The sequence below is a fragment of the Malaclemys terrapin genome, chromosome 9 (assembly GCF_027887155.1).
Source record: "Malaclemys terrapin pileata isolate rMalTer1 chromosome 9, rMalTer1.hap1, whole genome shotgun sequence".
In the NCBI taxonomy this organism is placed as follows: Eukaryota; Metazoa; Chordata; order Testudines; family Emydidae; genus Malaclemys; species Malaclemys terrapin.
The window spans coordinates 14578701-14604069 of record NC_071513.1 but is presented as its reverse complement, the minus strand read 5'-3'; the positions used below and the strand labels follow the sequence as shown (position 1 = coordinate 14604069).

At 41.8% G+C, this 25369-nt stretch overlaps 1 protein-coding gene across 5 annotated transcripts in view; it reads left to right on the top strand.

Annotated features, from left to right (window-relative positions):
* The window catches only part of THOC2 (THO complex subunit 2), a 108863-nt gene that overhangs the window by 22021 nt on the left and 61473 nt on the right, over nt 1-25369 (top strand). For all 5 annotated transcript variants that reach the window (XR_008446126.1, XM_054039012.1, XM_054039011.1 and 2 more), the window contains exons 5-10: nt 8232-8302; nt 10988-11109; nt 12693-12826; nt 17763-17929; nt 18647-18739; nt 20625-20780. Coding sequence is in view for 4 of the 5 variants with exons in the window: in XM_054039012.1 (XP_053894987.1) it covers nt 8232-8302; nt 10988-11109; nt 12693-12826; nt 17763-17929; nt 18647-18739; nt 20625-20780 (743 nt within the window). In the remaining variant the exon portion in view is untranslated. The remainder of the gene's footprint in view (nt 1-8231; nt 8303-10987; nt 11110-12692; nt 12827-17762; nt 17930-18646; nt 18740-20624; nt 20781-25369) is intronic.

Sequence of the window (25369 nt, the reverse complement as noted above, 5' to 3'; positions counted from 1 at the left end):
CCTCAGACCTCCATCAAAACAAAATGCTTCCTCTCCCTAAAAAATTTATATTCTGAATACTTGATCATTAATTTTGCTTGGGTTCAAACGTAATACAGTTGCCAGTAAAACTTAATGTAGCCAAGGGTTTTCAGGATAGTAGTTAGTGTTTCCAAATCAAATTATTTTTGCGTAACTGGCATTTATTTTTGATATGTTCATTACCTCATTTATTATCTGTAGCTCAGTGGGTGAGTGAATATCAGTTTTACATGCAGAAATAAAAAGCTGAAGGGCTGAATTCTGTCTTGTTCCACAAGTGTAATTCAGAGCAAAGTTTTTTGAGGAAAAATTTGAATGAGGAGAGAACAGTTGTTCTGTGCACAAGATTAGTTAAACTGTTTCCTTGATGCGGGGAGGTACTGAAGAAGACGCAGAGATGAGTGAGAGAAGTTTTCTTGTTTGTTCTCATTTTTCTTTAATTTATTTTGAAAATAGATAAATGTCCATTGCTCAGAAATTTTTGTTGTTGTTGAAAAATAGGGGAACAGAGCTGCTGTGTTCTCAAATGTATTGTTCTTTTGATTCAGTGCACCGTAGTCCTGTTTCTGCTCCATAACTTTGGGTATGTCTACATTACGGGATTAATCCGAATTTACAGAATTCGAATTTTGGAAACAGATTGTGTAAAGTCGAATGTATGCGGCCACACTAAGCACATTAATTCAGCGATGTGCGTCCATGTACCGGGGCTAGTGTCGATTTCTGGAGCGTTGCACTGTGGGTAGTTATCCCATAGCTATCCCATAGTTCCCGCAGTCTCCCCCGCCCATTGGAATTCTGGGTTGAGATCTCAGTGCCTGATGGGGCAAAAAACATTGTCGCAAGTGGTTCTGGGTACAGCCTCACCCCTCCTTCCATGAAAGCAACTGGAGACAACCGTTTCGCGCCTTTTTTCCTGGGTGAACACTGAAGACGCCATACCACGGCAAGCATGGAACCCGCTCAGCTCAAGACAGCAGTCATGAACATTGTAAACACCTCGCACATTCTCGTGCAGTTTATGCTGAACCAGGACCAGAACAACGAGGCGAGGAGGAGGCGGCGGTGGCAGTGCAGCGACAACAGTGATGAGGACATGAACACGGACACAGAATTCTCTCAAACCACAGGCCCCGGTGCTTTGGAGATCATGTTGTTAATGGGGCAGGTTCTATCCGTGGAACGCCGATTCTGGCCCCGGGAAACAAGCGCAGACTGGTGGGACCGCATAGTGTTGCAGGTGTGGGACGATTCCCAGTGGCTGCAAAACTTTCGCATGTGTAAGGGCACTTTCATAGAACTTTGTGACTTGCTGTCCCCTGCCCTGAAGCGCCAGAATACCAAGATGAGAGCAGGCCTCACAGTTGAGAAGCGCGTGGCGATAGCCCTGTGGAAGCTTGCAACGCCAGACAGCTACCGGTCAGTCGGGAATCAATTTGGAGTGGGCAAATCTACTGTGGGGGCTGCTGTGATGCAAGTAGCCAAAGCAATCACTGAGCTGCTGCTATGAAAGGTAGTGACTCTGGGAAATGTGCAGGTCAAAGTGGATGGCTTTACTGCAATGGGATTCCCTAACTGTAGTGGGGCGATGGACGGAACCCATGTCCCTATCTTGTAACCGGAGCAACGGGGTACCCAGTACATAAACCGCAAGGGATACTTTTCAATGGTGCTGCAAGCACTTGTGGATCACAAGGGACGTTTCACCAACATCAACGTGGGCTGGCCGGGAAGGGTTCATGACGCTCGCGTCTTCAGGAACATTACTCTGTTTAAACGGCTGCAGCAAGGGACTTACTTCCCGGACCAGAAAATAACCGTTGGGGATGTTGAAATGCCAATAGTTATTCTTGGGGACCCAGCCTACCCCTTAATGCCATGGCTCATGAAGCCATACACAGGCAGCCTGGACAGGAGTCAGGAGCTGTTCAACTACAGGCTGAGCAAGTGCAGAATGGTGGTAGAATGTGCATTTGGACGTTTAAAAGGTTGCTGACGATCGTTACTGATTTGGTCAGACCTCAGCCAAACCAATATCCCCATTGTTATTGCTGCTTGCTGTGTGCTCCACAATCTCTGTGAAAGTAAGGGGGAGACCTTTATGGGGGGACTGGGAGGCTGAGGCAAATCGCCTGGCTGCTGATTACGCGCAACCAGACACCAGGGCGATTAGAAGAGCACACCAGGAAGCGCTGCGCATCAGAGAAGCTTTGAAAACGAGTTTCATGACTGGCCAGGCTACAGTGTGAAACTTGTTTTTTTTTTTCTCCTTGATGAAAACCCGTCCCCTTTATTGACTTATTCTCTGTAAGGAACCCACCCTCCCCCTTTGATCACAGCTTGCTTTCAAGGGAAATAAAGTCACTATCGTTTAAAAATCATTTATTCTTTATTAATTGATTATAAAAAGAGGGAGAGAACCCGGGTGGGGTTTGGGGGGAGGATCAGCGGGAAGGAAAAGGCCACTAAAAAAAGGTTAAAAAAATGACAGCCTTTTGCTTGGGCTGTCCACTGGGATGGAATGGGAGGGTGCATGGAGCCTCCTCCCCCCCCCCCCCCCGCGTTGTTGCACGTCTGGGTGAGGAGGCTATGGAACATGGGGAGAGGGGAGGGGGGTTATACAGGGGCTGTAGCGCCAGTCTGTGATCCTGCTGCCGTTCCTGAAGCTCCACCAGACACCGGAGCATGTCTGTTTGCTCATGCAGCAGCCCCAGCATTGCATCCTGCCTCCTCTGATCTTCCTGCCGCCACCTCTCATCTCGAGCGTCTCTCCTCTACTCACGTTGGTCCCTCCTGTCCTCACGTTCACTGGCATCTTTCCTATACTTTGAAACCGTGTCCTTCCGCTCATTCAGATGAGCTCTTTCACTGCGGGTGGATTCCATGATTTTCGCAAACATCTCGTCTCGCGTCCTCTTTTTCTGACGCCTTATCTGAGATAGCCTTCGGGACGGAGGAGGGAGGCTTGAAAAATTTGCAGCTGCTGGAGGGAGGGGAAAAAGGAGAGAATTTTTTAAAAAGATACGTTTTACAGAGCAATGCTTATATTCTTTCACGGTGAACAACACTATTCACGTTACATAGCCCATGTGATTTCTGAGCAAGGTCGCATTTTGCCTCTTAATATTGAGTGCCTGTGGCTTTGCTGCTAGAGATCACAGACGCAGGTCCAGGCAACAGAATTCGGCTTGCATGCGGCCATGGTAAGCCATTGTCATAAATAAATGTGGCCCCAGCATGGCAGTAGGGAGTACAGGCCACTGACTGCATTGAGGTGTCAAGTATCGGGGTAGCCGTGTTAGTCTGTATCTACACAAACAACAAGGAGTCTGCTGGCACCTAAAGACTAACAGATTTATTTGAGCATAAGCTTTCATGGATAAAAACCTCACTTCTTCAGATGCATAGAGTGGAAGTTACAGCTGCCGACATTATAACGGTAACTTTCACTCTATGCATCTGAAGAATTGAGGTTTTCACCCACGAAAGCTTATGCCCAAATAAATCTGTTAGTCTTTAGATGTTACTAGCCTCCTTGTTGTTTGCATTGAGGTGGGAGATCATCCTGAAGCCCCCACATCCCACGGTACAGGGACTCGGAAGTGAGGTTGCACCTGACCCTGACATAGCGCAAGGGCTGGGCCTGCCCCAGAAACACCCTGGGGCCCTGTCCCTCTGCACCAAGTGCAGTAGGTGTGGGTGGGCAGGCTCAGCCCAGCGGGATCAAAGAATGGAGGGGCTTAGTGTGGGGGGATCCAGGTGTGGGGTGAGAGGTTTCTGTGTGGGGCAGGCTGGGTGCGTGTGGCTCAGTGGGAATCTGGATGCACAGGGGCTTGTTGGGGGGGTTCTGTGTCAGGGGCAATGGGACTCTGCAGGGGATCCAGGTGAAGGTGGTGGGGCTCATTGGGGGGAGTCTGTGTGTGTGCGGGGGGCTCAGTGGGGAAGTCCAGGTGCTGGGGGAGTGGGGCTTGATGGGGTGGGGTCCAGATGCAGCTGATTGGGGATCTGTGGGGTGGGGAGCTTATCAGAGGGGTCTTGGTGTAGGGGAGTAGGGCTTGTCAGGATGAGGGTTCAATGGGCCTGCTTAACCGGGGAGCCCCAGTTGCTGCTGAGGGGACTCTGCATGCCGGACTCCCGATTTCCTCTCCCCCTCTTGTTCTCCATCTCCACCCCACTCCCCTCACTCCCACATTCCACCCCCTTTCTTTTCCATTGCCTCTTCCCTTTACGCCCTCTTCCCTCATTTCCCCCACCCCCACTTACCCAGCTCCACTGCGGGCACTCACTGTTGCAAGAAAACAGGAAGGCCCCCAGCACACACAGCGGCACTAGGACCCAGGAGGCAGTGTTCAGCTGCAGAGTCAGTAGAGCCAAGAGACAGCCTCCTTCAGCTAGGCACCTCTGCACTTGCAGAAATGAAGGGGGGCAGCGGCACGTAACCCCGTTTCCCCCTTCCCATGTCTCATCTCTGTTTGGAGGGGGCCCCAAAACTGCGCCCATGGTCGTATGTGTTCTTCTCTCCCCCCTCCACCCTCCTCCCTGCAGGGAAGCACAGGAATTGGGGTGGGGGGAGCATTTTCTGTGTGCTTGCAGTCACAGACTCCCCACCGAGGTAATCTGTGACTCATCTCACACCTTATTTGAAGGAAAGTGGAAGGGATGGTGTTAAAGGCCATCTTGATCTCAGTTCCAACCTTTTCCTTCAAATAATGAGCAGCAGGGAGTAGAACTGATGATATTGGCCTGTCACCTCAGTACAATGAAACAAGTGGCCATAATTACAGGCTCCTGCAGCTGAACTCAGCTGTTTGTATAGAGATGACTGCAGAGCAGTGGGCTCCTTGGCTGGTGCTAGTGAGGCCTACTTTGAAAACTGTTGTTGTAAAGCATTAGTTTCTCTCTCGCGTGGGTCTTGTGTTAATACTCACTACATCATGTTGAAATTGAAGCCAAGAAGGGGAAGATGGATTGGAAACAGAATGATGTGGTTTTAATATGTGATTTTTGCGAAGTGCCAATGGCTGTTCTTTTGTTGGAAACCTTGAATCTCAGCTTTGTGGCAATCTGGGGACATTCATTTTTGTATCCCTTATGATTTGTGATATCTAAGATCTTAAAACTATCACTGATCCCCTTGGCCTTAGCAGTGCTGTTTTGGCACGGGTTCAGTCTGAATATAGCAAGTCTCAAACATGTCACTTCAATTCCAAGTCAAATTAAGTTCTGCAGAAGAGCCATTAGGGTTTTCGCTTAGTAAATGCAAACTAAATCCAGATTTCTTAGTGGCTTCATGGGGAGAGTTTCCTGACTAGAAACTTGAACGTCATGTTGCCAAATATGGCAGCTGGTCTAAAGAAGTTCGGCCACAAAGGCTGCTCCTTATTTTGAAGGACAAGTGCTCATCGCTGCTTGAGATAGTTAATATCTGACTGTAATCAATGATTTCATATATGTCCTATGACTGGGATAGTTCTCCACTGGCTATTGAAGCTGAGGAAGAAGCTTGTAAAGGGGGCCACTGCCTTAAAGTATTGCGCTTTCCCTTTAACAACTCTATTCTGGAGAAAAATCAAAACAACATGAGGACCTGAGATATGGGATTGGAGTGTGTGGTAGCCCCAGCCACACTCCAGCGATCAGGAAAGTGCAGAAAGGGCACCCCCTTCACTCCCAAGTAACTTATTTTTAAACCTGGTCATAGCTTAGGGCCTGTCAGTCTCATCTGGAGTTGTGCAGGTGAGTCATTTCAGCCCTAAGCTGCACAGCCTGCCTTGAGGAGAACAGGAAAACTGTCCTGGGAATTGATAGCAGATGCGGGCTGTAGGGTGGTAACTTGCATGACCCACCACCTCGCTCCCAAAGATTGAAGAGGAGGGGGAAAGGTTTGCTTTCCATCACAAGCCACCCTGTTCATCTGAATGTCTGCCTACTACAAGACCAGCATATGTGATCTGAGCTCATGTGACTCTAAGCCAAGGGTCAGCAACCTTTCAGAAGTGGTGTGCCGAGTCTTCATTTATTCACTCTAATTTAAGGTTTCGCGTGCCAGTAATACATTTTAACGTTTTTAGAAGGTCTCTTTCTATAAATCTATAATATAGAACTAAACTATTGTTGTATGTAAAGTAAATAAGGTTTTTTTTTAAAATGTTTAAGAAGCTTCATTTAAAATTAAATTAAAATGCAGAGTCCCCCAGACTATGGCCCCCGGTGGCCAGGACTCACAGGCAGTGTGAGTGCCACTGAAAAATCAGCTGGTGTGCCGCAGGTTGCCTACCTCTGCTCTAAGCTATGGCTGTATTGTACCAGAAGAGAGACTTCATTTAAGGAACCACTGCCATGGTCTTCAAACTATGTGGTCAAATACGCTATCTTTTAAAAACAATCATGCTCTTTATGTGCACTTCATTTCTCACCATTGATCTATTTAAGTGAAAATAGATTTCCATTTCCCCTCCAGTATGTATCCATCATTGTCTCGCCTGATTTGAAATCCTCATTTGCTGTGACTTTTAAACACACAGATTTTCTCACTTGTTCTCACTTTCTCATTCTTCATCCCAAATCCACAATCATGGAACAGGAGATGCAGAAAAAGGCACAACGTTTTAATGGGGTTTGGATAAAATGTATTATTTGCTATAATAATACAGTAGTGGGTACGCTATCACTTGTAATTTTTAAAACTGCTGGTCAGAGTATTTAAGGATAAATCTGTACTGAAAGGGGGGGATAACTTAATAGACTTTGGAGATGACAGTACCTAGGAATCTAAGATTGTGTCAATGGAAGAAAAGTCAAGAATGTGAACTGAGAAAGAAAAATTGAGGATGCATTTCTGATGCTTTATCTCTATGGAATTATGGAAGCATGTAACAGAAGAGTAAAACCCATCTAAGTAGTAGTATAAAGATCACAATGTTAAGGCAGTCTTCTAGTACATTTAATGAGTACTCAGTCCTGACTCTATCAAATTGAACTCAACAGGTTATGGCAGTGGTTTTGAAACATTGTTTGAAGCCCCTGTTGTGAATGAGTGGGCAATCTGCCTGCACCTCATTGGCATTTTTTCCTTGTTTCTGCTCTCTCCATTTTTCTATCTGTTTTTCCCCTTGCATTTTCTTGTAGGGTTTTCCCTCTCTTGCTCTTCCCTGTCTTGATGAATTAGAGGGATCTAAACTGCTCTGGACCGGGGTAGTCTGTTGGTTACTGTGTTGTGGAATGTGCGCTTCTGTAGGACCTGATTAGCTGCCTGAATGGCTCTCTCATGTTACTGCTTCAACAGCTGACTAACAGCAGAAAGAAAGAAAGAGAGAGAATGTGGAGAAAAAGCACAGGGAGGGTAGACCAGTGACGTTGGGGGAACAGATAACTCTTTACCAGCTTCAGATAGAGAGAATGTTTATACTATACAGAATATAGTAGAATCTCAGAGTTATGAACACCTCAGGAATGTAACTGAACAAAATGTTATAGTTCTTTCAAAAGTTTACAACTGAACATTGACTTAATACAAATTTGAAACTTTACTATGCAGAAGAAAAATGCTTCTTTTAACCATCTTAATTTAAATGAAATAAGCACAGAAAGTTTCCTTACCTTGTCAAATATTTTTTTAAACTTTCCTTTTTTTTAGTAGTTTGTTTAGCACAGTACTGTACTGTATTTGCTCTTCACTCCCTGATTGCGTACTTCCAGTTCCAAATGAGGTGTGTGGTTGACGGGTCAGTTTCGTAACTCTGAGGTTCTACTGTATGTTGGTTTCCCTACCTCCTGGTCCTATCCCTCCTTCTACCTGCAGTATCTACTGCTGGTCATAGGCCTCATTCAGACAGGGAGAAGGGCAAGAAAGAAGTGAATTCTCTTCTGTCATTCATTCTTGTCTCCAGCATTTGTGCCACCAGTGTTAACAATCGCTGGATTTATAGGTGTGAAGTGTGTGAATTCTTTTTATCAATAGAATCAGCCACTAAATATTACAGTAAGCTGGGTGTTAATGAATGGTTAGACTAGGCACAGAATCAGAATGTTAATTATAACTGAATCTTAAACACTAATATGATGTGCAAGCAGATTTTTACCAGGATTCATCACAAAAGGAAGAATGGGCCTTCTGCATTGCAGTGGAGAAATCAGAGAGAAACCAAAAAGATATGTCTCCATGACCAGTAATGTCTCATTTTCCCCTTCCCCATATTCCTTTACTTCAGATATCGAAACAAGTTGTTTAGAAGAAAAAAGCAAGAGGGATCATTTTACACAACTGGTGTTAGCCTGTTTGGTAAGTTGCACTTACATACTTCTTGGGTAGCAAAAAACTTCCATGTTAAAATATGACAAAAAAATTGAAATCAGTATCTTTTACCAGATATTTTTTAGGGAAAAAATTGTATGCAATGTAATTATTGAGTTTATTTTTAAATTATTACTTATTTTGTAAGAAATACTGTGTATGTATACGACATATACTAAATTGTTGTATATTTCAAACCACAAGTTTTTATTGCCAAGAGAATAACTACAAAATTATTTTCATCCTTGTAGTCAGAAGGTTTGTTAGTGTGAGGTAAAGCAGAATAACAGACTAGTTAGACCAGTTGTCTTAGCACATATGGCAAATCCTGTGGTTCTTTATTATGTAGACGTATAAGAACAGATAACTGTTTTAACTAGCTGCACTGTAATTGCACAGAATGACTAGTCATTAGTTTCAGGCAGAATAGTTTGTGAACAACAGTGTGTGTTCTTTCTCCTCCAAATTTACTCTTCTTTTATTGATTAATTCTTTCCCACAAAAATAAAGATCACGGAGGAAAGAATTAGATAAATTGCCTATCTAGAATTTTTATGATCCTTAATTTGTCATAGTTTTTCTAGATTTAGTGAATATGTGAGACGTGAAACTCCAAAACCTGTTGTAATGAACTAAATTTAATTATAGCCTCCTCCCCTCCCCCCATAAATATTAGAGGCTCTCTTGTTTGTGACAATGCCATTTTGGACCTGTCATGTGCCTTATTTGTATAAAACAGCAGTTCTTTTTCTTACGTTGTGAGTTTTAGTTTGTGTAAGATACTGTATTATTAAAAATGTGTAGTGTAGTCAAGTTTTTGTTGAGTTTTTATTAGCTGTCAAAATATCAAGCCCCATTGATCACTGCTGGACTCAAATTACTTTACAGCTGAAAATATCCATTATAGTAGTCGTCAATTTTTTTCCCCATATTTTGGACCATTTCTTAAGATGGCGATCCTCTCACAGACACCTCCTTTCCAATCTTGATTCCACATCTGGGCTTCAAATACAGTGTTTGGTTAGTTAATAAAGGTCTGTTAGGCCAGTGTTAGACTAGATGAAAATAACCTTGTTTTTATGTGATGGCTGAAGTGGCTTGGTTCTACCTGTTTTTTTTTCTACACTATTTGTTTCCTTGTCTGAGTACTGGACTGTATTTTAATAATATAACTGGGGCTCAACCTACAAACCTTTTATCTGGATTTTGAACGTGACCTTTCCTATCCCCAGTGTTTGGATATATTCATTTTTGGTTTTGCTATTATGACAATACCAACGACTAAATTTGGATCTAGGTTTGGATTCCAGTCTCTCACCTTACTAAAATTTGAGGTATTGAGATGCAGGATTTTTCCTTTCGGGAGCATTTCTAATTGGTATAAAATATTCCCTTGGTTCTTGCATCCCAAACTGTTGTTTATATCTCCATGTCCCTTTGCCGTTAGGTCTGGTCCTTCTTTGTGTTTGCTGCTAATCTGTTTTTTGTGTCTGCTGATGTGATCGTGGTAGAGTTTGCATTGGAGAAACACTTGATAACATTAAGCAGCCTTGTAGCATGTCATTTTTTTGTGGAAGCCCTTAATGTCTTTCATGGGACTACAAGTAGCAGAACCCGTCACTTCACCATTGTAACAAAAGTAGCTTTGCACATCATCTTGAAGTGTTGCTCATACATCAAGTGGCTCACAGATTGGGAACCGTGTTATAGACAGCCAACAGGTGATGGTTGGTCTCATTTGAGCATAACATGGTGGATGCTGTTAGAAACAAATCATAATTAATTATTCCAGGAAATGAAATATGACTCTCAAGCTCAAGTACTTTGGGCTCATATAGATGGTTTGAGACCTTGCTTCCAAGTCCCTACTTTTATCCTTATCAGTTAGATGTTTTTCTCTTTGAGTAGTCAATCTAAAAATGTTCACTTATCTGGCTATCTGTAGTTTGGATACCATTATAGGGCATCTGGAATTTAATATCAGTGATACCAAAGGATTTCTACAAGAACTATTTTGAAAAGTGATAGAATTTAATAAAAACTGTTAAATTTTTTACAGGTTTTTGAACCTTTCTATTAAAAAATCTATAGCAGGGATATAATTTTCTATCAAATTCTATAGGATAGTTTTAAAAAAATCTGTAAAAAAAGATAGCATTTTCTGTTAATTCTGAGAGAATTTTTTTTTCCCCCCATCAAGGTGTGTATGGATGTTCTGCTGGACATCCCCTTGGTGCAGCCTCTTTTGTGTCTAGGAGTTGGCCTTTTCCACCATGTAGAATAAGACTTTAGTTGTAAGAAGCTTCTGCATATGAAAATGAGCGTTGCACTTGTTTTTAAAGCACGGGAAAGGAATATATAGTGATTTTGGCCACAGGCGAAAGTTTTAGTAATCAAGCTAAAAAAGATAATCCTGTGGTGCCACACACTGCAAACTCCGTAGCCTTCAGTGTATTTTATATAGATTCCTCATTTGTAGAATTGTAGCTTTTCAGTTGCAAGCAGTTGTTCCTTTTGAAACTGAGTTTGTATGGTATGTTTTGTATTTGAATTACCTTTAATTTCACTGTTAATATACATAGATAACCCATGGTCAAGATCAAATGCTATTTAGTTTAATATACTTATTAACTCATATGTATGACATGTATGTTTCATTCTTGTTTTGTGCAGTACCTTGTTTCAGACACCGTCCTAAAGGAGCGTCTGGATCCGGAAACACTGGAATCATTAGGGCTCATCAAGCAGTCTCAGCAGTTTAATCAGAAATCTGTTAAAATCAAGACAAAACTTTTGTAAGTGTGTGGGGGTAGATTTTTTTGGGTGCAAGTCAATATCTTTAAATGTAGCTTTTTATAATCTATATATTTTCAAAGTAATGTTTTCTGTGTTGAAAATTTTATGAAATACTTGGTGGTTTTTAAAGTGAAATGTTTTGTTGTACTTAAATTACTAATTGGTAATAAAACATAATTTGTCCTTTTATATTTTTTATAGATACAGTAAAAGCTCTTTTATCCAGCACTTCACCAACTGGCAAGCTCTATAAACTGGCATTTCTGATCTGCAATGGAAGTCTGGTTTATAGTGTAGTTGGTGTGGGGCCGGCTGGGGTGTGGGTTGGGCTGCAGGGCGTGCTCTGGGAGGGAGTTTGGGTTTGGGGCAAGGGGTTGGGGCGCGGGAGGGGCTGGGGTGTTTGGGGGGGGTGCTCACCTCCAGCAGCTCCCCGCAAGCGGCTCCTAGTCCCTGCTATTGCTGACGGAGGGCGGCCAGGCATCTTGCAGACATGCTGCTTCCGTCCCCCCTCCCCAAGCGCTGACTCCGCAGCTCCCACCCCATCGGCTGGGAACTGGCCAATGGTATCTGCGGCGGGTGGTGCCTACAGACAGAGGCAGCGTGCCTGCTTGCAGAGGCACAGCCACCTGGCTGCGCCTCCTCCAGGGAGCAGCAGGGACTGGGAGTCGTTTGCGGGGAGCCACCGGAGGTGAGCGCGCCCTCCCCATCTGGTACCCCGAGTCCCTCCTGCGCCCCACGCCCCCTCCCGGACCCAAACTGCCTCCCAGAGTGCACCCTGCAGCCCCTCCCATGCCCCTGCCCCCCCCCACACACCAAACCCCTCCCTCTGAGTTAACTGGGATTTTTAATTTACTGGCACCCCCTCCCCCATTTCCCCAGCGTGCCGGTTAAAAAAGCTTTTAGTGTGTATGAAATTTACATTTATTTTTATTATAACCTCTAGTTATCTTTGTGGTTTCAAATATTTAAGCTTTCAATGGTAGAAAATGCTAACTTGCAAAATACTTAAAAATAAATTACTAATATCTCTGACTTAAGCATAGGCTTTTGATGTTTCCCTAAACTATCTAATGCAGTGTTTTTGGTCTTTGGATTGTAGAGAAAGGGCTCTGTATCTACATGTCTACTGTTTCATTTTCAGTGTCTATGAAGTGCAATTAAAATTAGTTTAGATCCCTACAGCTAAATCCTGCAAGGCGCTGATACTCTGACCCATCCAACAAAGCAGTTAGGAACAAGCTTAATATTAAGCATATGATAGTCCCATTGATTTAAAAGGGATTAATCACATGCTTAAAGTTAAATGTGAGCTTGATGTTTCTGTTGGTTTGGGACGTGTGCTCAGCAACTCAAGGTCCTTAGCCACTATTTGAAATGAATCTTATTGTTTTCTGCATTCTGTAGTTTTCCTGATGGTTGGAAATAAAACTATTAATTCATAAGCATGTATTCAATGTTGATAGAGAAGTTTGATATTTATAAAATATTTAACCTGTATAAACTTTATTAATATGAATAGCTATCTTGTGCTGAGCTCTACCCCTCATTTTATAGTGTTTAATTTCTATTTATCTAATTGCAGTTATAAACAACAGAAATTTAACTTATTAAGAGAAGAGAATGAAGGTTATGCAAAGCTGATTGCTGAACTGGGGCAAGATTTATCTGGCAATATCACTAGTGATTTAATCCTAGAAAATATCAAATCCTTAATAGGTAAGGAATTTATTGAAGCAAATATAAGTAATTATTTTCCTATTTAGTCACCTTGCGTTGCTTCTGTAGAGAACCACTCTGGACAACTTTTTTGGTGTCTTTTGGGGATCAGACAGCAGCTTTATGGTGCTAAGGTATTGCATTGCATAATCTCTGGGGTTGGTTCTGTAGGTGGGAGTTTCTGTGGTAGTGTTAATTTTGTAAATGCTATGTATTTCAATTTACTTGTGGTGCTGAAGTTGTCAGCCCAGTTTTACATGTGGTTCTCCACAATTTATTTATGTATTTTGGACTGATATTTAAGAATGGAGTTTTATGATGATGCATCCTCCTTTTTAATTGGTGGGAGCATGGTGACTTACCAGTGCCTTTTTTTTATTAGTTTAGATACCCAGAAGAATAAATGGCTATCCAGTTAGTCTAAAAATCAGAAATCAAAGAAATGGGTATTTCTCAAACGAAATGAAAATCAGTAAATGTTGTTGGCTTCCTTCACCTAGATCCATCTGTGGTTGATTAAGTGCTCATAAAGGATTGAACTTGGCAAAAGAGTCTCACAATGGGAGCCCAAGTTAGATTAAAAAAAAAAAAAATCTAAATCTGCTCAGATCAGCTATATATAAATTTATTTTTAGTTACTGCTTGCAAATTGGCCTTCCACATTGAGACTAAATTTAATTATATGTGGCTGTTCTATATGCACATAATGCAGTATCTTGGGCAGACTAAGACCTTAAGTAATTTAGCTGTTTCAGATTTGCAGTTTTGTTAAAAATAGGTAAAATGACCACTTACTACTTTGTTTGCTTAATATTATAAGTGAGCAGGCAACAGGGAGGGATAGCTCAGTGGTTTGAGCATTGACCTGCTAAACCCAGGGTTGAGAGTTCAATCCTTGAGGGGGCCACTTGGGGATCTAGGGCAAAATCAGTACTTGGTCCTGCTAGTGAAGGCAGGGGGCTGGACTCGATGACCTTTCGGGGTCCCTTCCAGTTCTAGGAGATAGGATATCTCCATATATTAAAAAAAATATTATTTAAAAAACAGTAAAATACAGACAGAGTCTGGGTTGCCTGGTAAATTAACCATACTTAGATTGCTTGTGTGTCTATACAAGCCTGTATTTTAGAGCAGGGGTTCTCAAACTGGGGGTCATGACCCCTCATGAGGTTGTGAGGTTATTACGTGGGGGTCGTGAGTTCTCAGCTTCCACCCACAAAACCTACTTCACCTCTAGCATTTACAATAATGTTTAATATAAAAATATAAAAATTGTTTTTTTAATTTATAAAGGAGGTCACACTTAGAGGCTTGCTATGTGAAAGGGGTCACTGATACAAAAGTTTGAGAATCTCTGTTTTAGACTGACTTCACATTCTCCTCTTCCTCCCCCTCTCCCCCAATCCTACCTGAAAGCCTGCGTAGGTATTGCCTCCATACCTCATAATCTTCTAACTCCTTTTATTGCCCTGGGGGGATTTTGAAATATATGGGTTCTTTAAGAACATAGACCTCCAGGGACAGAGGAAGAGTGTGCAGTACTGTGTTTAATGTAAGACATTTCCTGATGTATACAGGTCCAAGTTTGCTTCCCTTCTTACTAGGATAGCAGTCAAGGAGTTTGAGTGAGATGACTCAGCAGTATTAAGGGTGGGCGATATTAAATAATCCCACTGAAACAATTAGTTTAAATTAAGCTGGGCTCAAAACTGTCTTTGGACATTTCCACCAACAGTTTCCACAGTTGGTAATCCTCACCTTGCATTATAAAGTGTGGGCTAGGAGTAGCAACAAACCTGCTGTGGAGAGCTGGAGTGAGAGAAACTGATATTTTATAGTGAATCTCCTTTCAACATATTTTACTTCCTCTGTAATTGATTGTTTGCTCACTATCTCCCTCAGCTTTTAGGCTTTCTCCCCAGAGAACTATCAGGTTCTGTTTAATACTTTTATAGTAGTGAGGTTAAACCAGGAATGTCTAAGATTACTTCCACAGGAGACATTGATAATTTAGTTTTATTTTCCACAAATTAATAAAATATTTAGCAAAATTGATAGTACTGGAGAGATAAGATATATTGAAAGTCTATGAATAAATGAACATTTCCTACACTAAAAAGATTGCAGTGGATTAGTGTGTGTCTTAATAGTTTAAAAATAGGGCTTGCCAGCCTTGAGGGAAACAATTACATATAGGCTGCAATGGTGAGTCAAATATTCACCCATCTAATTATATGCACTTCTCCAAGTATATATGGGGGCTGTCCTAGTTTCAGGGTAACTGTACCAGTATTTTCGCCCTCTGCAGTGCATGCCAGGAGTGCCCAGTCAGGTCTCAGTTCTTCTATTGTTACCCGTCTCTGGTAGAGACCCTTGTCCCATGTCCTCGGATTGCGGGTTTTAAGACTGCCCAAATCCCTGCCTTACACTGTCATATCCCCAGTCTGCCTAAAGGCCAGCACCTGTTCAGTGCTTTTTCTCTGAAGGCTATGAACAGTGAATTGCCCACAGTTATAAGTTACTACACAGCTCTTTCTAAGCAAGAACATTTATTCTTAAGGTAAAAGCATTACAGAGAGAACATATAAAATAACCCATAAATTGATTTAAACACACACTAAATATACCCGGAGTCACCCATCATTTTTTAGGGCCCTAGTAGGCCAATGCCTTTTCCACCTTTCTGCAAGGATTGAGGGCCTCTTGTGGTGGCCCCTCTCTCCGAGTTGCATGTGATCTCTAGCCCACCGTGATACATAAACTTAATAGGATTACAATATCTGTCACTGGGCCTTGAATAAAGGACTTCAGTTGATATGCCTGAAGATTTGTGGCTTCCCTCTTTTTCAGACCTCCTGAAATCTGATACCTATCTGAGTGGGTGTCTGCCAAGCCAGATGAGATGAAAGAACAAACCCTTCCAGTCAAATACCTCTCTTGTTTAGAATCAAAGGGAGCATTTGTAGTAAGCGTTATTTTAGGACGTATTGTCATTTTAATTAGGTGATTCCTACCCATTAGAGATAAGAGGAACAGTTCTGAAAGGTCATCTCTGATTTTTTTTTTTTGGTCAGCAGTGTATAAAATTTTTCAGGAATGCAGAAGTGGGAGCACCTAGGTATCCAGCATTTAAAAAAAAGGAGCAACTGATTGTCTGAATGCAGGGATCCCTAGAGGACTAGACAGCTAATACCTCTGTTTTATTAGAATTACTGTTGAAAACTAAAATTTTACCAGAGTGTTTGATTAAGGCAATTAAATTAGAGCTGGATGAAATTGGAAGAGTAAATAGCCTATCCTAGGGATTCTATAGCAAGGACAAAGAATATGGGAGAAAGTGGGTAATACTGCCTTGTCCCTCTTTAGGAGAAGTGTACAAAATCTGGTGCCACTTAAGGAAGTTTCTGCAAAAGCCAAATCTAAATCATGTGGAGGAGGTATCTGTATTCAAATCCTGTTAAAAACTGCCTCTGTGTATTGGGAAGCCACTTACGTTTGGGGCTTCCTGGGGCTCAGAGAAGAAGGATTTTGCAACAAGACTGTTGTTAAATATTGAGCCAAAGATAAATTATTCTGATTTAATTAAAATGGGGAGGAGACTTCAGGCAAGAGACTCAAATTTTACAGACACTTAAGATCAGCACTGGAGTGAGTTACCTAGGGAGGTGGTAGAATCTCCTTCCTTTGCGGTTTTTAAGGTCAGGCTTGACAAAGCCCTGGTTGGGATGATTTAGTTGGGGATTGGTCCTGCTTTGAGCAGGGGGTTGGACTAGATGACCTCCTGAGGTCCCTTCCAACCCTGATATTGTATGATTTTATGATCAGTAGGGAAGTGGGATAGTAAGAGCCAGAGCTTTCAGGCCTCCTTTCATGTTTTAGTATTTAAGGAATAATAGCTAAATTAGATGTCTGGGGAGAAGATTGCTTCAGTACCCTATAATCTACAAGGGCTATGCTAACATCTGATAAAGTTCAGCTTCAAATCTGGCAGAGATGAATTTTGTAGTTGCCTGAGGTAGCTGGTATTGTAGGTATTTTGACGCTTGTTTTAGAAGAGGGCTATAGAATGCTTTCACTATTTACTACAGAGAGTATATTACTACTCAAAATTTAAAATATGTTTTACAGATCACCTCTGTCTTGCATAGTTCTCTTGACTCAAAATTGGTTTTCCGTAAAATATCTGTTCCTTTGTAGTACTAATTAAGATAGTTAGAAGTACTGCAGGCATTGGGTCTGTGTTTTTTTTTTTTTTTCAAATCATCATAGCTATTAAACCAGCCATTTTGTTTTCACCAAAAGCTATTTCCATGGCAATTTAAAAATTAAGATGTATTACTTATTCCTCAGTGTGCAAGTATCTGACACACAATTGGTATAATGTGGATGACCTTTGTCAGTCTTTAACTAACCAGAACTTCCTGTTTCACAATGACGAGGTTAACATTTTACTAAAGAAAATACTTTGATCTCTTATCACGGTGAATATTTGTATTTTCCCTTGGCAGGTGCGGCAGAAGGAACTGACTAAAAATAAAATATTTTTTTTCCCAAGTTCATAATGACTTTTTCTTGCTGAGATCTGAGTGTTAATATACAAAAATATTTAACAAGAACACTGAATTTTTAGCTTTTAGTGTAATCTAAATCTCAGTTCTATCCCTAACTTTAAAATTCTGATGTTTAATACAGCTGTCAACCTCTATATTTAATATAGTACCATAAAGCCAAAATATATACTGCTCTGTTTAGTTGTGCCTAATTATTTTGATATAGAGAGAATTGCTTTTTGTTCAAAGTAAATGGCTGAAAAGTTTTTTTTTTTTTTTTTTTATGGTGCATTTGTAATTTTTCCTGATTCTAATTTAATTGTGTTGTATTAGAAAATGAGAAATAGCAGAACTGAATTTTTAACTTGTATTTTTTCCTCCAATAGGATGTTTTAACTTGGATCCCAACAGAGTTTTGGATATTATCTTAGAAGTCTATGAATGTAGGCCGGAATACGATGAATTCTTTGTACCTTTGATAGAATCATACATGTATATGTGTGAACCTCAAACTCTGTGTCATATCCTTGGGTTCAAATTCAAATTCTATCAGGTAATATAGTTGTATTTTTACTATTTGAGCACTCCTTCTTCTGTCAATTCCTATTCCTGTGTAAATACAGTGATGTAAGTTTTTGATGCTTGTTTAAGAAAAAAGTTTTCTTTCCACAAAATACAATTAGCTTGGGTTGTAGAAGTCCAATTTTAGAAATAGTACGTTTCTCTATTTATGATACTTTAATGTGGGATAACTTTTTGCATTACATTTTTTAACCATCAATTTATAATCCAAAATGGAAATTGTTCAGTACTATATTTGAACCAAGCATTTTTTAGAGTACATTTTAAGTGTTCGACTGTATTTTCCTCCATTTGAACTTGTAAGAACTTGCAAATTTCATCTACATTAATGGAAATGGTGCATTGTTATAAACAGCAGACTAGACCCCTAAGAATGAGGAAAGCATGGCTGATTTTTAGTGTGATATCTCACCATCTTAACTGCAGAACTAGTAATTGCATGCAGTCACTGTGAGATGTGAAAGAAGATAATTGGTTGCACATCTTTCTTCATTCAGAATCAATATAGTAACAGGACCATATACAATGACAGAATTAATATCTTTGATAATGGGGATAGGGAGAGCTTTTATTAAGATGCCTGCTTTCTCTGTTCATCCTGGCCCTTCTTATTTTTTAAAAGTAAGTTATACTTTTCTGTGACATTCTTGATTTGCTGTTTCTAAAAATGGTAATGCTTGTCTTTTAGGAACCAAATGGTGAAACACCTTCCTCTTTATACAGAGTTGCTGCAGTACTTTTGCAACATAATCTTATAGATTTGGAAGATCTTTATGTACATGTAAGTTATTTATTTTTCTCTAACTAAATGTTACTGGCGAGAACAATGAATATGAAATTTGGGTTTTTTTCTTTAAAATGTTATCTTTTTGGCTTGCAACTGACCTGTTTCTCATACTGCTAAAACTGTTACCACAGAGACATTCAAATAAAAGAATTTAGATGGATTACCTGCTCCAGTCTTGCACACTCTCTCAGCCAAAATGTGTCCCAGGAGATCCAATACCTCCTGGGTACTTCAGGCAGGAGCATCTACGGCAGGGGTCTCAAACTCAAATGACCACGAGGGCCACATGAGGACTAGTGCATTGGCCTGAGGGCTGCATCACTGACACCCCCCCTTGCTGCCCCTGGCCCCGCCCCCACTCCACCCCTTCCATGAGGCCCCACCCCTGCCCCATCTCTTCTCCACCTTCTTCTCCAAGTGGTTTTAATAAAATATATACACTCAGTAAAGCCCCCCCACTGCGCTGGGCTGCACCACCACTCCACCCCTGCTCTGCCTCTTCCAGGGGTGGCAGGTTTGTAGAAATTTCGGTGGTGCCCAGAACCTCCCCCCCCCCCCCCAAACTCTGCCCCCACCTGCCTAAGGCTCTGGGAAGGAGTTTGCATGGCGGAGGGGGTCTGGGGTGCAGGCTCCGGGCTGGGGCACAGGGGGTGGGGTGCAGGATGGGTAGGAGGGTGCAGGCTCTGGGAGGGAGTTTGGGTGCTGGGTGCAGGCTCCAGGCTGGGGCACGGGTGGGTGCAGGATGGGTGGAGAGGTGCAGGCTCTGGGATGGAGTTTGGGTGCTGGATGCAGGCTCCGGGCTGGGGCACGGGATGGGGATGCAGGCTCTGGGATGGAGTTTAGGGAAAGGAAGGGTGCAGGGGTGAGGGCTGGGGATGAGGGGCTCGGGGCATTGGAGAGGCTCAGGACTAGGACAGAAGGGCAGGGGAAGGGCAATGCCCTGGCCTTAGTGGAGAGGGGGCACTAGGACCCTGCGGCAGCAGGTAATGCCGGAAGCCGGCAGAGCGGAGTGGAGTCAGCATGAGCTGGCGGTGAGGGGGCAGCAAGTGAGGCCGGGGGACACTTGGGGAAGGTATGTGGGGGTGGCAGGCAGGGCCGGGGGAGAGACCCGGCCCCAAACATTGGGGAGCAGTGCCTGGGGAGCTTAGATGCCAAATAAAAGAACTGGGGGCGGGGGGGTGAGGGGAGTTTGGTGGCGACAGGAAGTAACTGTGGGGTCTGGGGGAGGCGGGGCTTGATGGGCCGCAGGGAAGAGCTCCATGGGCCGTGTGTTTGAGAGCCCTGATCTATGGCTTGTAGCTTGTGTGGTCAGCTGGGCAATTCCACTTAACAGAAAGCTGCTAGGTGTGTTCATCAAGCCAGGCAACCAGGAAAAAGAATTTCAATAATTTGCGGGGCTTTAAAGGGGAGGGGCGGCTTCCTGTCTAACTGACTCCTGGGCAGCAGAGTTCACAATGGTGACCAGAGCGATCAGTGTTGGTTATTGTGGGACAGCTTCTATAGGTCAGCAACAGTCGATGTAAGTAACGCAGTGTCTACATTATCCCTATGTCAACCTAACTACATTGATCTTAGTTGGATTTCAATACTTTTTTTTGTTTTGTTTTTTGAATTATTGATGGCTCTGAGGACAGTGTGCAGTATAATTCTTCAGTCTTCCTTAACTTGATTAGGGTATGTCATGCATGTATCATTCTTTGAAGTGGTTCTGGGAAGTTAAAACAAAACAACAAAAACAAAAAACTCTCCCTTCTAGGGAATGAACTGATTTCTTGAGGAAGAAGAAGGGATCTAGCTTTTCTCCTTCAAGCTTATTGATCAAAAAGTAGTTTCAGGTTATGTTAATTTTTCTTTACGTATCCGTGTTTTATTTTCTCAGCTTCTTCCAGTAGATAATGCCATTCTTGAAGAACACAAGCGAGAGATTGTAGAGGCAAAACAAATAGTTAGGAAACTTACAATGGTGGTTTTGTCCTCTGAAAAGACTGAAGAGAAAGAGAAGGAAAAGGACAAGGAAGAGGAAAAAACTGAAAAGGTATTTTTTCAAATGAGTTATTTATAATTGTAAACATAACATGGTCATTGCTATGAAAATTACTTTTTTGTCCTTTTAATATAGTGTATCCAGTTGTGATGATAAGTTTAATTGGCTATTTATCTAAAACAAAACCAGAACTGTAATTAAACTGTTTTCTCCCCTTAAAGCCCTATTTCAACTTCTGATGTAATTTTTGTTACGCAAGAAACCCTTCCCCGCCAAAAGTGTTGGTTTAGTGTCTGTTCCTGAATTCATTCAAGGTTGTATATTCAGTTCTATAGTTAGGTAGTTTGATTCCCTCCCCCCCTTTGTTTCTTATCACCTTCAATAAATATCGCTCAAGGGTTGCCTACCTTTTGTGCTGGTTTAACAAACTTTGGTATGTTAATAATCTTGGTAGGAGGTCTCATCATGTAACCCACAATTGATTTTTAACTATGCAGGATTTATGAAATCTGTTACACACAAACTGTGCCAAAAGAACATTATTAAGTTGCAAAGTCAAGCACTTAAAAGTTAGGAATGCCAGAACGAACGTTGCCTGTGCAGTCTCATTGTGTGAGGTCGTTGTGACACAATCTTTAATTACATGACCACATACTATTTTTTTCCACAGGACCTCTTTTTCATTCCGTCCACAGAATGGACAATGCTTCCTTAATGAGAAGCTATTAAATATTTTTTCTTCTCTTCACAGTTCAGTTTGTGGCCCAGGCCTTATTTACTGCATACTATTCAAACTCTGTGCTGAAAACAGTTGTTAGTTTCCTCATGGGCTTGCTTGTGGTGCTCATAACTGTTGTCTCTGAGTTCTTCACAGACATTAATTTATTTCCATTAATGGTTGGGGTGGGGGGCTTATCTCCATTTTACAGGTGGGGAACTGAGGGCAGAGAGATTAAGGGGATAAGTATCCACTAATTTTGCATGCCCAGTTTGAGATGCCTAGGATCTGATTTGTCAGAATACTTAGCATTTTATAGCACATTATATATTCAAGCATAGCTCCCAGTGACTTCACATGCATTAGAATGCCCAGCACTTCTGAAAACCAGGCCCCCAGGGTGTCAAGTTGGACACCCAGAAAACGAGGAGAGCACAGTTGGTGACTACCCGTGAAAAGTTTGGTTTAAGTGACCGGCCAAGCATCACACAGGAGCTCTATGGCAGACGTAGTGATAAAATCCAGACCTCCGGGGTGGCATTCAAGTACCTTAATCATGAGAGCGTTCTTTCTCTTCCTGCAAGCCCCTGCCTAATTCACTATTCACCTTCCAACTTCTGCAACAAACAAAGTGAGGATCAGATAAGACTCCTTCACTACACAACCCTGATTTGCCCCATAACAGTTCCATCCTCTGCACCGAATGAGGCAGCGGTCCTAAGGCGAAAAAATATCGTGATTGTGTAATTTTTCACAAGAGGGCTGAATTGTAGTTGCACAGGCAACTTTAGTATTAAGAGGAGTTGTGTTGCTGTCTCTCCAAGTTGTTTTTGAAAATCTTAGCCTAATTCTTTTGTAGCTAATATGAAAATAATCCATGATTTTTGATGCCTTTGTTATGTATGATACAGCTGGGTGAGGACATTTGAAAAGACACAGTTTAACTGCTGTGAAATAAAGTTGGTTGGATGATGGAGAGATGCTCATTACATACATTTTTAGCTGTTGTCTTCAGTGCTAGAAATTAATATTGTCTGAAAACAGACTATTGTGAAAAAATCAATAGTTTATATATTGGCAAAAAGCAGTATCCACTTTTGCCTGTGGAGATGAGTTTGGTATACTGAATAAACAGTCAATTTCAGAATACAGGTAGTGCAAGTGTTAGAGGTCACAGGACAGAGCAATGGTACTAGATTTGTACCTCTGAGAACAGTTCCACGCAGTGAATCTTGGGTGCACTGCGCTGCTGTAGCGTTTCAGTGAAGACATGCACTATAGTGATGAAAGAGTTTCTCCCGTTGCTGTAGTTAATCCACCTCCCTGAGAGGCTGTAGCTTGGTCGACTAAAGAATTCTTCCATTGATTTAGCACTGTCTACTTGGGGGATTAGGTTGGCATAGCTATGCCTCTCAGGGGTGTGGGGGTTTTGCACCACAGAGATGTAGTTTTGCTGATGTATGTTTTCAGTATAGACCAGCCTTTAGTCTTTTGTGTCCAGTGGTGAAAACGAAAGCTTTCAAGCAATTAATCGTGCTGTTAAACATTAATAAAATACCATTTATATAAATATTTTTGGATGTTTTCCACATTTTCAAATATTGATTTAAATTACAACACAGAATACAAAGTGTACAGTGCTCGTGTGTGTGTGTGTGTGTGTGTGTAAAAATAAGATAGCATTTTTCATTTCACTTAACACAAGTACTGTAGTACAATCTCTTTATCATGAAAGTTGAACTTACAAATGTAGTTATGTACAAAAAATAACTGAATTCAAAAATAAAACAATGTAAAATTTCAGAGCCTACAAGTCCACTCACTCCTACTTCTTGTTCAGCCAATCGCTGAGACAAACAAGTTTGTTTTCATGTGCAGGAGATAATGCTGCCTTCCTGTTGTTTACTATGTCACGTAAAAGTGAGAACAGGCTTTCACATGGCACTGTTGTAGCTGGCATTGCAAGAGATTTACTTGCCACATGCACTAAAGATTCATATATCCCTTCATGCTTCAACCATCATTCCAGAGGACATGCGTCCGTGGTGATGATGGGTTCTGCTCAGTAACGATCCAAAGCAGTGCAGACGAAAGCATGTTGTTTTCATCATCTGAGTCAGATGTTACCAGCAGAAGGTTGATTTTTTTTTTTTTCAATTTAAAAATTTTTGGGGGTGATTCGATATAGTTGGGGATATAGTTTCCACATCGGAGCACTGCTCTTTTAAGACTTCTGAAAGCATGCTCCACACCCTGTCCCTCTCAGATTTTGGAAGGCACTTCAGATTCTTAAATCTTAGATTGAGTGCTGTAGCTATCTTTAGAAATGTCACATTGGTACCTTCTTTGCATTTTGTCAAATCTGCAGTGAAAGTATTCTTAAAATGAACAACATGCTGGGTCATCATCCGAGACTGCTATAACATGAAATATATGGCAGAATGCGGGTAAAACATAGAGCAGGAGACATACAATTCTTCCCCAAGAGTTCAGTCACAAATGTAATGTAGCATGGAAGTATGTCCCCTGGAATGGTGTCCTAAGCGTGAAGGGGTATATGAATGTTTAGCATATATGGCACGTAAATACCTTGCAATACCAACTACAAAAATGCCATGCAAATGTCTGTTCTCACTTTCAGGTGACATTTTAAATAAGAAGTGGGCAGCATTCTCTCCCGTAAATGTAAACAAACTTGTTTCTCTGAGCGATTGGCTGAACAAGAAGTAGGACAGAGTGGACTTGTAGGCTCTAATGTTTTACATTGTTTTGTTTTTGAGTGCAGTTATGTAACACAAAAAAATCTACATTTGTAAGTTGCGCTTTCACTATAAAGATGTATTACGGTACTTGTATGAGGTGAATTGAAAAATACTATTTCTCATTTTTACAGTGCAAATATTTTTAATAAAAAGAATATAAAGTGAGCATTGTACACTTTGTATTCTGTGTTGTAATTGAAATCAATATAGTTGAAAATCTACTACGGGGTGGCAAATCCGCGGGCCGGATCCAAAGTCCTCTGGGGCTGGATCCGGCCCGCGGGCCATAGTTTGCCCACCCCTGCTCTACTGGAAGAATAGAAAAGAATACCACCTGTGCCCCCAACTCTTTCACCCTCACTACAAGAGCCCTGTAGATATGCATCCGAAGAAGTGGGCTGTAGTCCACGAAAGCTTATGCTCTAATAAATTTGTTAGTCTCTAAGGTGCCACAAGTACTCCTGTTCTTCTTTCTGTAGTCACCAGTGATCTGTTCAACGTCATACCTGGTACTATCATATTATGTCCATGTGGGTGAGGAGCAGAGGGTAGTAGTCAGAGGGACAGATGAGTCACATCAGGCTTTCTGTAATGTCTCAGCTGCAGGCTCCAAGCATGCAGCATGCTTCCATGGACATCAAGTCAGGTTGGCAGATGGATGCCTCATCCCTTTCCAAAGGGGGGCAACGGTGGTCAGGGACTCCTATTTTTCCTCCTCTTGGGTGTGGTGGCCGTGAGCCTGCCAACCTTGGGGGCAGATGGCTCCTCTTCTTCAGCCACCGGGGTCTGCTCCTTTCTTACTGTTGCTAGTACATCATACCTGTTCTTCACCTCGATGGATGGGGGACCTGCATGGGAGGGGAGCACTGTCTTCTGCCTGAAGTAGCCAGCAGATGGTCTTCTCCCTATAGAACAGCTGGTTCTCCTTCCTCCTCTGGTGTAGCTATATCTTTTCTGGTCGGCTAGCGTCCTCCATCCTGGATGTTTCCTTTTGCATTCTGCTGATGAAGTCCTGGTGCTCCTGGATGCTACACAGATGAGCCACAATCTCCTTTCATTTTAAAATGCAATATTTGGCAACCTAATTTTACTTGCCATAGAATTAAGTTCCAGATTCTGTTTCTTTTAGAACATTTGCTGACATCAAAACCACAGTATAC